General features: G+C 39.5%; 1 protein-coding gene across 6 annotated transcripts in view; it reads right to left on the reverse strand.

The window, feature by feature from the left end:
* ARID1B (AT-rich interaction domain 1B) overlaps positions 1 to 15,192 on the reverse strand; it is a 488,774-nt gene that overhangs the window by 37,847 nt on the left and 435,735 nt on the right. For 3 of the 6 annotated variants that reach the window (XM_077348882.1, XM_077348891.1, XM_077348871.1), the window contains 4 exons: positions 11,627 to 11,733; positions 10,765 to 10,923; positions 5,629 to 5,838; positions 2,773 to 2,977 (listed from right to left, as the gene is read on the reverse strand). In XM_077348882.1, the coding sequence (XP_077204997.1) occupies positions 2,773 to 2,977; positions 5,629 to 5,838; positions 10,765 to 10,923; positions 11,627 to 11,733 (681 nt within the window). Of the gene's footprint in view, positions 1 to 2,772; positions 2,978 to 5,628; positions 5,839 to 10,764; positions 10,924 to 11,626; positions 11,734 to 15,192 lie in introns of those variants that run through there. The other 3 variants (XM_077348907.1, XM_077348898.1, XR_013233491.1) reach the window with 2 other exon arrangements.

Consider the following 15,192-nt stretch of genomic DNA (forward strand, 5'->3'; position numbering starts at 1 on the left):
GCTGATCTCCTTCCCCAGTGGTAGCGGACAGAAAGTAGCAATTGGAGAGAGACAATCAAGCTGCCACCAGCTAACATGTGGAGACCCACAGAGAGCAGTCCTCTCCCCAATCTTATTTAACATCTTTATGTGCCCTCTTGTCCAGCTTGTGTGGAGGTTTGGGCTGAGATTTCATCAATATGTAGATGACACCCATTTCTTCTTCCTTATGGATGGCTGCCCTGACTCACCCCCAGAAGCCTTAGCCAGTTGACTGGAAGTAGTGATGAGGTGGCTCAAGCAGAGTTGTCTGAAGCTCAGCCCTTCAAAGATGGAGGTCCTACAGCTAGGCAGGAAGGATCCAAGCGAGGAAGTGCAACTGCCCAACCTGGATGGGGTACAACTATCAGTGGCTCACTCTGCCAGGAACCTGGGTGTGATCCTGGATGCCTCCGTCTGTATGGAGGTACTGATCACAAAAGTAACGTGGCTGGTATCTTACCACCTGCACCAAGCCAAGCTACTAGCACCCTAGTTGGCCCCAGAACACCTAGCCACAGTGGACTTCTGCAACTTGCTGTATGCAAGCCTACCCTTAACCTTGATCCAGAAACTACAGCTGCTCCAGAACACAGTGGCTAGGATCCCCACAGGAACACCATGGAGGTCCCACATCTGGCCCACTCTCCAACAAATGCATTGGCTACCAGTTAAATTCTGGATCAGACTTAAGGTCTTGGTAATTAACTTTAAGGCCATACATGGCCTGGGCCCAGTGTACCTGAGAGTCCACCCTGCTGTCTATACCCACCAAAGGCTCTATACGCCACATCCAACTGGCTGGTGATTCCTGAAGCATATCTGACAACCAGGGACAGAGCTTTTTCTGTCCTGCCTCCCACTTTGTGGAATGAGCTCCCAAAAGAGATTAGGGCCCTGCCAGAACTAGTACAGTTCTGCAGTGCCTGCAAAAAGGAGCTTTTCTGCCAGGGATTCGGTTGAGGCCAACCATAACAGCAACATCTACTGGCCTCCCAAAACTCCTCCCCATAAACTGATCTCTGACCAACCATGGGTTCACAATTAATATGATAATGTTGTTACCAGCAGGTAATGTAATCACTGTTCTTACTGTTGCTTCATTTGATGTTATTATGAATTGTACTGTACTTATGCCTGTGTTTCCCCATGTTCTATATAAACTACCCTGAGCTGAGAGGGAGGGCAGTATATAAATATAAGAAAATAAATACATAAATATTGAGGGAAACAGGTTTGCTGCAAAGTTGCAGAGTACAGTAGTTGTATGCAGTGTTATTCCCAGTCAATAAATATAGACAAAGATTAGAGAGAGAGGGGGGAAAACCCCACCAACCACGAAATACAAAGTTCCTGTTAAATTGCAATTGAATGGAATCTAATTTGCTGGTAAATTCTCATTCAGTCATATCATGCTGATATGTCCCTCTCAACTAATTTTTATTAAAGCATGGAGGTATACACATCAGCAGCATGATGCCCTGGGACACTTTAAATGCTCTCTTACCAGGTTTTTTTTAAAATTATTTTTCATGAAAGAATTTGTGTTTATGCACAGTAAAATTTTGACTTTTATTTAGAGACTAACCTGGGGGGTCATGACAACACAAAGGCACTGCTGAAAAGTGCTAGTGTATATCACACTGGAGGATGAGCAGATGAGTACCCTTCTGATATTCTGGTATTAGGACTAATCCTATTGTTGTCTGCGTAGATATGGGGACAGTTGAGTCTGTTCAAAAACCTAGTCCCTAGTTTTATGTCTCTTATGTCTCTATATGCTAGAGTGACTGTAAAATTAAACAAAGAACTCAAGCAATTCCAGCAAAAGACAAGGATTGCCAACAGGTTCTCTAAAACAGAAACTAAAATCCTGCTGTAATTGTGGTTAAAATACGGTGTTCAGTCTCTGTTCTCTGCATGTGCATCTCTTCACACCCATCCTTTTCTTACCAACTGTTCAGCTCCTGCTTTCCTTTATCTGTCCATCACAACATTTATGGCCCATTCCCTGGATTTCATCACTTCAACATCCTCCAATCTCCTATTCCTTTTCCAGAAGCCACTTCCTTCAAATCCCTGCATAACTTCTTTTTCAAGGTCCTCTGCTTTCATCAAATCTGGACCCTTTCTGCCTTCTGTGACATCACAGTTGCTCAACTGATTGCAACCACAAACACTGCCCCTTTAGTGCATGACCATACAGAATGGAAAAAGAACGTTCTGAATAATAAATACAAGTCTAAACAAAAATGGAAACCAACTAGAAGGAAGCTGGTATTTTTTAAACCATATACAATTTTAAAAGTCAGGAGAACTTTTTTAGCTGAAACTCAATCACAGCAATATCATAATCACTCACTCTCTATACTTTATGGCTATGTTTATAAGTTTCTTCAGCATATCTTCAATCCTTCTGACTTCCCTTCACTCCCCTATCAGCAACAGAACTCTCTCAGTTTGTAATGGAGCTAGATATTACCTTAACATTTTAACAAAGAAGTAAGTTCACATGAAGAAGGGTTTAAGTGCTCATGAAAGCACATATATATTCATATGATTTCCTATGATGTATCACTTATAGCAATTGTCAAACATTACCAAGTGATTACCAAAGATTATTTCACCTAATTTGCCAAATTTTCTAGGAACATTCATTTGTGAGACAGACAAGATGCCCAGAGTATATGTGTATCGCCATCACCACAGCACAACACTTCTAGAAAATAAAGTCTAAGCATTTCTTCTACTTACCAGGAGATGGCGGCTGAATCTTAGGTTGTTTCTTGGTATCTCCGGTGCTGAAGACTTCAGGAGGCGGCTCCTCCCCTCGTTCAATCTTGCATTCAAAAGCAAACAAGTACTGAATATATTGTTTCTTCAGGGAACTGGCTGCGCTGCTTGAAGTGCCCACATTTAGGTTGGTTGCCAGTTCACGCCACTTCTTATTTTTATTAACCTAGAAAAATTAAACAGCAGAATCAGTGAATTGCAGCAAAGTGAATTGATTAAACATGCATGTGTGCGTGCGCACACACAAGCACACACTTAATGCTTTGGCTTTTTTTATTTGCCTCTTTTAACTAATGCTCATTACTCCCACACTCAGTAATGCACAAACAGCATTTACACTTATAAACCCATTAAAGAACCTGCTGATAGCTATGTAAAATGCTCTTGCTTGTGGAGAGGCGTCTTCTGTTTGGCATTACTTCTCTGTTCCTTGCATTTTTGGGGGGTATACTTTGCACAGTTAGCCAATTTGTCTTCTATCTAATGTGTACTTATGCTCTTTGACAGACAAATATACATTCAGGCTCTAATTACAAAACAGATTCTAAAAACTAATTTAAAACGACAATAATCAGACTGTTATTTCACTCTTTAAGTCCTTTAGCACTGATATGAAAGCCAGTTTCTTCTCCAAAATAGCCACCAGATGAAGGATAATTTAGCCAGGGATTCTTGATTCAAATATGTAAATGCTGCTCTATTGGAATGCACCATATGAAACAAAAAACTATGGTTCTAGGTCTAACTATACAAATTATGCTTTTTTATATGCATGGGAGAGCCTCTTGTGGCGCAGAGTGGTAAGGCAGCAGACATGCTGTCTGAAGCTCTGCACATGAGGCTGGGGGTTCAATCCCAGCAGCCGGCTCAAGGTTGACTCAGCCTTCCATCCTTCTGAGGTCGGTAAAATGAGTACCCAGCTTGCTGGGGGGTAAAACAGTAATGACTGGGGAAGGCATTGGCAAACCACCCCGTATTGAGTCTGCCATGAAAACGCTGGAGGGCATCACCCCAAGGGTCAGACATGACCCGGTGCTTGCACAGGGAATACCTTTACCTTTTATATGCATGGAAAAATATACATGTTTTTTTCTTGCATACAAAATTTGTGGCATGCAACCACTTCTAATTCATGTACATGTGGTGATTTAGAAATCTGGGTATTTTTCTTGTATGAAGGCACACCACGTTAAAAATACGTAGTTGTTTTTATAAGCACTTAGTATGGGACAGTGAACACCTGAAAAACTGAGTAATTTTTACAGTACTTCTGTACATTCAGTTAATGGTTCAAATCCAAGTATTCTGATGTATTGTAGAAATAAAACAGAATGGAAAGTCTTGGATTTAAATCACTGCAAACTGGCATACATGTGGTACAGGACATATTGCATGCAGTGTTGTTCTGAAAATAACACTGGCTGTCAAAAGGAACCAAAGTACTGATCCTGAACCCCAGTACTTCAAAGCAAGCGTCACAGACTTCTGTAGCTTATGTGCAAGCTAGTGTGTTTTCAGCATTACAACCTAGATGAGTCTAATAGTTTCAAGCTGAACTGGTTTCTGCATCAAGCTGTTAAGAGTTGCATCCCACTGTGTGAGCCAAATTGACTTTTTGAGTCATATACCGATCAACCTTTAACCAAAATAATTAGATTTCATTATTCCATGTTAGCTGTCAAAGGTGAAGACTTTATTGTAGTTGTTGTTAATAATGATTTGCTGGCCAAGGAGACAGGCATTTATGCTTATTAAAGCCCAAAGAATGCTTGTCCTTAAATACAACTGTAAAACAGTATCAAGAACAGCTTGTCTAAGATAAAAACTGTCCATGTCTTAGACGCTATAATCTATAATCAGCTTCCACTTTTGACAATTATCACTGTTTTCCATAGTCCATTTTGTCAATATAATTAACACTAAACACGTAAACACTAAACATGTAATGAGCTCACTACTATGTACGCAAAAAGACTTCCCCTAAATACTTCAAAACATTTTTGGGGATTTAAAGCCAAGGTAAAAGTACACAGACAATACACCGCCTTCTTTGCACAAACCTATACTGAAATACATCCTATAAAAACTCAACAAGTGAGATCAGTTCTTGCTACCCAGATGGTACACTAGAATATCCAAGATTTTGAGCATTATATTCGTATAGCTCATCCAATCATTAAGGCAGGGACAAAAGGTCTCTTCCCAGTCTTCCAGAACTCATTCAAATCAATTATTTGATTCATTTTTGATAAAACCTCATGATTATGGGGGCAGCTAATGAAAATACCTCATTACAACATAGCTATCTAAACATGGCACATTAAATAATACAAATAAAAGGATACTAAGGGCCAGCTCACATTCTATGGTGGCTTTCATGTATGAGGGAGAGAATGTATGGGGCCACTGCTGACATGCAAAAGCAGGCATCATGTATATAAATCAGCACCTTGAGAAAGATGATGTATACATAGTGGCTGTAATCTGAGCCACTGTGGTGGTTCAAAACGGTGCTGCTGAATTCACAGTGGCCATGCTGGAAGTGCCGTCCCCCTATATGGAAGCACTGAACTGCATGAATGCTACTTCTGCACAAGTAGTGGCCAGTTTTGAGTGCAGTAGCATCCTGTGCACCCCTGTATCAATTGCATGTCCCCCCCCCCGACATTTCTACAGTGAAACAACGCTTGGGCAGTGTTACAAATGAAGATGTAATGGGGTGAGGTACACGAAAAAATGGAAGGTTCATTTACATGAAGCCTCTCTGCTTTCAGGGTCGGATTTACAATATCAAGCTATCAGAAAATAGTCACTTACCTGGGCTAAACCTCCAATTTCTTTAACGCAGACATAAAGCCTAAAAAGATCTAGTGGTTTCTTGCCTACAGCAGGTAGACTGGCTACAGGGGTACCCCTTTCTTCCATGAAGTTGAGATAGCGATCCACCCACAATTTACGCTCTGATTCATTTCCCAGCTCATACATTTTTGTGATCTTCTCTCCAGTTGTGGTGGAGGAACTTGATTTCTAAAGCAAAGACATATCAAAACAAGAGTTGGGGTAGGGACAAGAAGGGGAAAGATAGTAAGAAACTCACACGACTGACAAAGAGAGGATGTTAAACTAAAGCTATCACACAATAGTCAGGAATGAAGGCTACTAGTTCAGGCACAAACAATACATTCTGTCCACATGCTGCAGATTGTTATCTAATTTCTAAAACAAAAGGGCCCAAACTCCCCATTTTATTATTTTTATGATTCATCCATTTGATGAGCTTTGGATCTCAGAAGGCAAGTTCCTGATGATGCCTCAGTTTAAGTAGTTTGCTACTGAGCTATGTGACTTGCGTATAAAACACAAGAAACCTTTGAAACAAAGATCACTCAAAGTTCTGCATTCAAACAAATGACACACAAAAAAAAACAGCTAGAAAAAAATCACACCTTTTGAGAACTAAGAAATACGCAAGACTAAGCATTCCTTTCAAATCTAGATTTGAAGGAAGTCATCACTGGTATTTCAAAACTGCTCGCCTTCTATTAAATTGCAGTACATGAGTTGTCAAACTTCTTAAAAGAGAACAGCATGACATGATTGCCTGATGGAAGCGAGTTGCCAGGAGTACATTATATCATTCCTTAAGGGCCTTCTTTTAGTCTTCCAATTTAAATTCACTTTTGAATTTATGAAGCTTATCTGGCTTGGGTCCTTTATACATTACATACTACCTTTCCCCTTTTGTGTCAAATGTATGTCAAATACATGTGAGAAAAACTCCTAAAGAGAAGTTCACAGTAGCTACCCAACATCTGGAGACTTGCCAAGGTTTGATCCTTTTTTATTGCATGACTTCCCTTCTGTTTAGAGAGTGTATTGAATTCGGGGGGGGGGGGATGTTGATGTGGTGGAGATGCTACTTTTAATTTGGACTCGATTTGGTGAGCTCGTGTCTAGTTATTTGGTGCTTGCTTGTAACCTGCCATGCACTAGACTTAATGAAAATGGACTTCAAATACTGCCACAAGTGTTCTTTATGGTGCTCCCAAACAGAGAGGAACAGAAGGTTTATGATTGGATAATCAGATATAGGGAGTGATCATAAAAGTCACTGGTCCACTGTCAGAGCTAATGTAGTCTTTGGTTTATACCAGAACATGAATAGGTTTTTTATTTCCTTGTATAACCCTCTGGCTGAAACATGGAGAGTATGGAAAACGACCATTAAATATTAAGACTAAGGATAAGGTGGGCCCAGACATTTCACGTGTCACAATTCTTTTCTGTATATGTTGTACAATTCAGCAAAAGTTAAACTGTTCTGCGCCCCCCCCCCTAGACATCATGGGCAAATTACAAATGAGTTTAAATCTCTCTTAAGAATGCTAGGTTGATTGTGCCCCATTTTTTAAAATGAACTCATCCTGTCATTGAAACGTTTTGCTTTATAAGCAGAATCCCAATGTATTCATAGCAATATTTCCTATATATAATATTGTATGACACATAGGCTTATATAAAACCTGTTATCATATTTAATTGACAATAAACTCAATTTGGTTTATTGCAAATATAGGGAGGAGTGCAACAGAAGGCTGTGTTGCTTACCTGGATGTGCTGAATTTATGAGTAATTATATAATAAACCCTTTCATAGTTTCTTAATAAGGCAAACAAAAGACATAAATATTACACATCCTTTTGGAAGCTGAAATTTAGGGACAGCCTTGTATTTTTGAACAGTTACTCAAGTAATTTATTATCCTAGAAGAACAAATTATATTGGCTAACAACAGTGTTGTTAATTTTTATTTTTTCCTCACTTGTGATGTCACATGCTCTATAAGAGCACAAATGCTATCTCTGTTCAATACAACTCATAATAGTTTTTCACTCTGCTACCACACTGCCTATTACAAGAAACATTCAGAAATAATGGCCAAACAAAGGTTTTCAATTTTACACTGTGAAATGCTTTCTCTTATAAGGCTGTATCATCAGAGGAAGAAAGTAGTTTACAGCCTTTTCTCTGCCTGGCACTTGTACTGTCTACATAAAGAAAGTCGCTTTTCAACAAGATGGCAACAGGCCACAAAATGACAACATAATCTGAAAACATCACAATTTACAGAAGGCAAGAAGGACTTCTCACTGCAGGAGCCTTCTGACTGTCAAGTTCAGGGAAGTAGGTACAATTTTCTTCTAAAATGAAATGTTAACTTTGGAAGAATAAGGAAAAAATCTTCCCATAAAGGGTTTGAGTTTCAATTGTCTGCACCCCACAGCTACAGACATTAAAATTTTACATTTTGAGTGTAGTAGTGGTTAGTCAAACATCAATTGTGTAGCCCAGAACATGTTCTTCCTTTAAGAGAAGGTTTATATTAAACTATTATAGTATTTATTATACAGTAAAATTAAAGTCAATTCAACAGTGGTGGAATAAATAGGAGGAAATAGTCATAACTGCATCTATTTTTGTGGATATGTAATTACTTTCTTTTAAATAAAGTAATAATTCATGCTGGTATAAGTCAACCAAAAGTGTTGACAAATGAAGACTTTTGAAACAATATGATTAAGCATATAACCTCTACAAATTTTATTAAAATTACATTTTAGAAATTTGCCTGTTCTTCCTCTATTAAAGATTCTATTAATACTTGTAACACATTTTTTGCTCATGCACATGCAAGAAGTGTGCATGTATGTGCAATTAGAAACAAATGTTATAGGGGAAATAAACTCTTGCAAGGAGAGCAGTGCACCAGCATATTTTTGGCTGCCTGAGGAATTTTGCAGACTGCCTCTCTCTCTCTCTCTCTCTCTCTCTCTCTCTCTCTCTCACTGGAAGAACTGTGACATAGTCATCAGTCTGTTATTTGTATATGTTATTGTGAATGTGCAAAATGCAGAGACTGTTGACTATCACAGGGGAATGTTGACTATCCTGCATGCATCTGGTAAATGTCCAAAATTATGGAGTTATAGTAATTCACTTTGATAGCAATCATTTTGTGACTGCCTAAATTCAGGTCTCTGTCTGAAATAATGACTGCATAAACTAAACTGAAAGAGTAAGGTAATTTCTCCAACCTCCTTTACTCCAAAAATCTAAAGTGGTTATCTTATTTTTTGGTAGAAACAAAACATGCATTTCAAACAGGCTCCCTGGGGATGAATAATAGCTCAAAGAACTAATAAATACATATTTTTCTACTAAGATGTTCTGCACTTCCAGAAATCTTGAAAACATGGCAGTGTATGCACTTAGTATCTCCCTAGCCCCATTTAAGAAGAAACACCAAAATTTAAATAGAAGTCTACGACTAGTTTGTAGTACTCCTCCTTAAACCATGCATATACAGATATGGCCATTTTTAGAGGGAAAACCACCAGATGCCTTCTGAGACTCAAAGCCACTGCCCAGTTGGTCTGAAAACTAGATTGCATATCAATTGTTCTTTGACTTTCTGTACAGATTGTAAACATACAGAGTTCCTTTCTACCATGGTTAAAGCTTTCATATTAAGTATAGAGGGCTTTGAGGAAGAATCTCTGAAACCGCTCTTAAATACATATGGGACTGAGGATCTTTGTCTGTTAAATTTTTATGTAATTTTGCCCAAGAAGAGTAAAGCAGCCTGAGAAGCAATCCAACTGGAAAGACTATTGTTGGGTCAACATATCCTTTTCATCTTCATGGGCCAAACCAGACATTGATATACATAAGTAGCAGCCATGAGTACAGCTTTCCCATCCTGTCACCAAATTTAGTATGGTCTATTAGTCTTGATGCCACAACGTTTCTCTTCTAATGAAAACTGATAATATGAAATGGGGGGCATATATTGTTGTGGAAGCAGGAAAGGAGTACATTTATTATATAGTACAGAAGTGTGGACCAGACCTGTGTGGGTCATGGGAGAAGGCATGCAACATGTTTATCATAATATCTGGCTTGGCTGAACTGTTATCTGGCAGAATCAGGAGGATAAAAATGTTTCTGGAGGATCTTCAAATAGATAATCACACCTTCCTTTCCTTTCCCTTTGAGATATTATCTCCTGGGAGTATCCTGGTAAAAAATCAGGGATTAACTGAGGACACTTTGCTATGTTTACTGAACACTGTAATTGATGAGAGGGATTTCCCACTCTTTGTAGTCAGAAAAATGTTCTCAAAAACGCTATTTCCTTTTCTAATCAAATTAAAAACAGAGGGATTAAGAAAATTGTGATTCTGAATTTTAATTTATTTCCTCTACCTACATTGTTATCTGAAGACCATGTTGGAGTCTTCCAAGTGTGAATCAATATTATTTGGAAAGATTTTTAAAAATAATATTCTTTAAACATACTTAACCATGAACAATGTTTTTATGAATGCCAATATGCTCTGTTATTAGGAAATTAAACTGTATAGAACTGTAATTCACACAACATCTCATAATTTCTCATCTTGATTCATTTCTTTTTGCAATCTTAATAGCAAAGAGGGGGGAAAAAACAACAACAACCAGTTTTGTAAAGAGTTTGGACCCAGTAACAGAGACAGAATGTCTTCATCAACAAAGTTAGCATGCTTTGTAAGCTGATGCATTATGAGAAATACGTTTTCTTTACAACATTTCCTGAATTACATGAAAAGCAAACTTTTGTGATATATATAAATATCAGTTTACTTCTTTAAAAATGTGGATTGGTCCAAATTTTGCCCTCAGTTAATTTGGACCAAATTTTGCCCTCAGTGCAATTCCCAACCAAAGCTGATACAAAGAAGGATTAGCTACATGTATGTAACTAAGGGCAGAATTTAGCCTTTTCTGCATCACAATGAAAGAAAATCCTTTAGTGGATAAATAATGAAGAAAATAATCTACAAAACAAACAAGCAAGCATTAAAATATAATTAAGTACAAAAAAACAAAAAAACAGAAGCCAGAGCCACTTACAGGGCTTGATGGAGTCTTTGGCCAGCCTGGGCTGCCAATGCTATCACTTTCATCTCCATGAAATGAGGAGATGCTAGCAGAACTTGGGGACATTGGGGAAGGGACGGGCAGGTTGCCTGGGGTTGGGGGCTGAGAAATACCCTGAGAGCTGTAGCTATCCTGTGGGAGAGGAATAAAGAAAAAGGACAAAGGCAGGGCAAACTTTATTAAAAATGAAAAAATACATCCGATTTAATAAACTGACCAATTTTCTTTAATTGCATAAAGTTTAAAGAGAGAGACACACACAGAGAAAAAGCACAGACATATATAATATATAATAGTATTAAAATGACATTTGTTAATATCATTCAGAAAGTTTGCTGGATGCGTCGCTTTGCCACCATGCTTCCCTCAAGCTAAAATGGAGTGTCAAGCATGGGTTTCCCCTTATGATATAAAAGGAAAAAAAAAGCTGTTCACCTTATTTGTATCAAATAAGGCAGAAAAGCAAAATATCAAAGTATGCTGCTGCTGAAACGGCCAAAACAGGAAGCTATAACTGAAGTAGAGAAAAATGGTTGGAAGTATCAAGATCAAGGTAAGATCAGTTTTCCCCACCCAGCAGTTTAGCAGAACTCCCGCACAAATTTCTACTCAGATTTCTTTGCCCCCGTGAGTTAAATGCCATAAGAACTAGTAACTTTCAGATCCATACAATGAAGGGGAAAAAAAGAACACAAAATAAAAATAGTTTGCACGTGAATGGAAAACAGCATGCAGGATGGAACAGAAAAAAGGCAGGCTCAAATAAAAGAATGAAGGACAACATAGCAGAGTTCTGCTGTGCTAATCCATGACCACATGCAGCGGAAGGAAGTACCTTTTTGCTCTCAGGCTGAGGAGGCCCTTCTTCTTTTCCATCTGGTTTGAGAGATATGGGTAGCTTGGACTCGCCTGGAGTCATCATATCTGCAAGACCCATAGGTGCTAATCAAAAACAGGAGACACAGTTAAACATTAAATGGTTGGCTTTCCACTGTCTGAAATGGATGAGGCAAGAAATAATGCCCCCCTTAATGATGTATTACCCAGCAATTGGCCCTGAATATGTGTTAAATGTGTAATAGATGGTCAAAGTTTTCAAATCATTGTATTATCAAAACCACTTTATAATAAAATACATTTAAAAGTAAAATGTTCTTTACAAATTATTACATAATTCACTTTTTACTGCTTACTTCTCCCTTTTTCCTTGTCCCCACCCTATTTCCTCTTTCCATTCTTCTGTAACCCCCATACCTTTATGATTCCAGGCTTCCTTTTTTCCTTCTCACCCACTAATCAATTTACAGTTTATCTGCCCCCCCATCCTCAGCTATATTTATTTACTACATTTATACCCCACCTTTCTCTATAATGGAGACCCAAGGCAGCTTACATTCTTTTATTCCATGTTAGCTTCCCAACTCTGTGAAGTAGGTTAGGTTGAGAGTGTATGACTAGCCCAAGGTGATCCAAGCAGGATTGCATTGCAGAGTGGGGATTTGAATCTGGGGCTCTCAGAACCTTGTCTGAACTCTAATTGCTACAACACAATCAGTTTCGTGGGGTGGTTGTTATTGAACAACAGAGAGAAGTTAGACCCAGGTGAATCACTGAACTCAAATGGTATCAAGTCACCTAGTGGCAGCAGCCAGACCTAGCCCTGATTCTCCTGTAAAGGCCCAAAGAGTCCAGGAAAGAACCCCACCCTGCCTCCTTTCCCTGTCTTTTACTGACAAAAACTAAGGCTTTAATTGTCCCTAGTGTTTTGGTTATCTAGCAACACCCATTAAGGGCAATTTTTTTAAAACTTAAGTGTTGCTTGTATTATTTTTTTAAAACACATCGGACCTTTCTGAAAACCCTAGATTTTTGCACAAATATGTAGAAACATCTGTCTTCTCTGTTCATGCTCCAATCTCAGGATTTAAGTATCCACAGCTTTTGCCATACGGACAGTTAGATGTATTGATTATATATAGGGTTCCCATAACTGGCCTTGCAACCTGTAGGAAATGGGGGGGGGGAGTACAACTACTGGCAACAGCTTGGCATCATTTCCATGGAAAGCTCATAAGGGACATCACACCTCTCTAGGAATTGCTGGAAACTCTACCATAGATTCCCACAGAGGCATGACATCACTTAAGGGTTGGTTTTCCCAAGACATGACATCATAACATTGATTTAAATTTTTTCCCGATGCCTGTCAGAGCAAAGGCAGGGAAGAGAGGCTGGGAATGATGGATCCTCATATTGGGAGGCTGGCAACCCTAATGACATATACAAGACTCACTCCTGCCTCCTGCTAATGTCTTTGTTGCCGGCTCATACAGATCTGACTTTGTTCTCTGAACCAAACTCTTACTGCCATGCATCTCGTTATAGCACAGATCTATGGGCCAATAATTCAGATATTACTTTATTAGTGGACAGAGGTGTGAGTGATTCTCATACCAGCCATTCCAGCTAATAAATTAAGGCCTGAATTTGACCTTATGATCTGTTATGTGAAGCACAATGAAATCCTTATTATTATGTAGTAAAATATCTCATAATATATCTCTGAACCTCTTAAATTATCAAATCCCAGGTCTGCAACATACTCAATTGCAGCTACACTCTTCCCCTTGTAAATTATTCTGTAGAGCTGCTCTGTAGTTGACATGGGCATTCAACTCTTTTTCCTTCTTAAGAGAGTCAGCTGGGAACATAGCTGAATAGATAATTCTCAATCAAGGTAACACTTCTGTAACACTCTACAAATGTGTGCCAAATAAAATGTTCATTTCCCCCATTTTGAAGGTGTGAGAACTATATTACAGAACCATTGTTCCACTTTTTCTAAATTCCCATTTCACAACAAAGGCAAACAGAATTATTCAGATCAAAGATCTTTTATATGTTTCCTATGCCCTCACCTATATAAACAGTATGTGATTTTTGCTCCCAAATTCCAAAACACAGTTTTCATTACATAATTTTTATAACAGTTTTAAAAAGTCTTAGTTTATCATGAGCCTTGGGCCACGTCACAATGCTTGCAAATCTATTTAAAGTACTGCCATAAAGGCCTTTTTGGCCTTCTCTGTCACATATTCATTATTCTTCTTTCTATATCAAATTCTATAAGAGCCTCTTGTGGCGCAGAGTGGTAAGGCAGCAGATATGCAGTCTGAAAGCTCTGTCCATGAGGCTGGGAGTTCAATCCCAGCAGCCGGCTCAAGGTTGACTCAGCCTTCCATCCTTCCGAGGTTGGTAAAATGAGTACCCAGCTTGCTGGGGGGTAAACGGTAATGACTGGGGAAGGCACTGGCAAACCACCCCATATTGAGTCTGTCATGAAAATGCTAGAGGGCATCACCCCAAGGGTCAGACATGACTTGGTGCTTGCACAGGGGATAAAGGTAAAGGTATCCCCTGTGCAAGCACCGAGTCATGTCTGACCCTTGGGGTGACGCCCTCCAGCGTTTTCATGGCAGACTCAATACGGGGTGGTTTGCCAGTGCCTTCCCCAGTCATTACCGTTTACCCCCCAGCAAGCTGGGTACTCATTTTACCAACCTCGGAAGGATGGAAGGCTGAGTCAACCTTGAGCCGGCTGCTGGGACTGAACTCCCAGCCTCATGGGCAAAGCTTTCAGACCGCTGCCTTACCACTCTGCGCCACAAGAGGCACAGGGGATACCTTTACCTTTACCTTATATCAAATTCTGCTGCCAAAGATATCCACTTCTCACATCACTTGGGCATGATAACCCACCTTAAATCCCTGCAATGGTTTTTCCATATCTAGCACAGTCTTCTTATAAAAAGGTAAAGGTAAAGGTATCCCCTGTGCAAGCACCGGGTCATAGTTGACCCTTGGGGTGACACCCTCTCGCGTTTTCATGGCAGACTCAATACGGGGTGGTTTGCCAGTGCCTTCCCCAGTCATTACCGTTTACCCCCCAGCAAGCTGGGTACTCATTTTACTGACCTCAGAAGGATGGAAAGCTGAGTCAACCTATACCTACCTTCAAAGTTTCACTGTGTCTAGTCTCATTCTAACTTTCAGCCAGTGCTATTCACTACACAGCCAAAGTTGCCCATGATTTCTTGCTACACCACCTTTACCACCTTCAGCTACCTGAAGGTCTCTTGATCTGTAATGTGCACATTCTCCCTTACTACCTTCTAAATATGGAGCTCCCATTGCTTTACTCCTTTCTCCATGATCTCAACTATAGTCAACTTCATGCATAAACTGCTCACATTCTTCTCTTCCTATCTTCCCCTCTCCTTCCTCATTATTTATCGCTAATAGTACAGTATTTGCCGGCGTATAAGACTACTTTCCCCCCCTGAAAAACATGCCTCCAAGTGGGGGGGGGGTCATCTTATATGCCGGGTGCACTTCAGTTGG

Source organism: Paroedura picta, chromosome 1 (assembly GCF_049243985.1).
Source record: "Paroedura picta isolate Pp20150507F chromosome 1, Ppicta_v3.0, whole genome shotgun sequence".
Taxonomy (NCBI): domain Eukaryota; kingdom Metazoa; phylum Chordata; class Lepidosauria; order Squamata; family Gekkonidae; genus Paroedura; species Paroedura picta.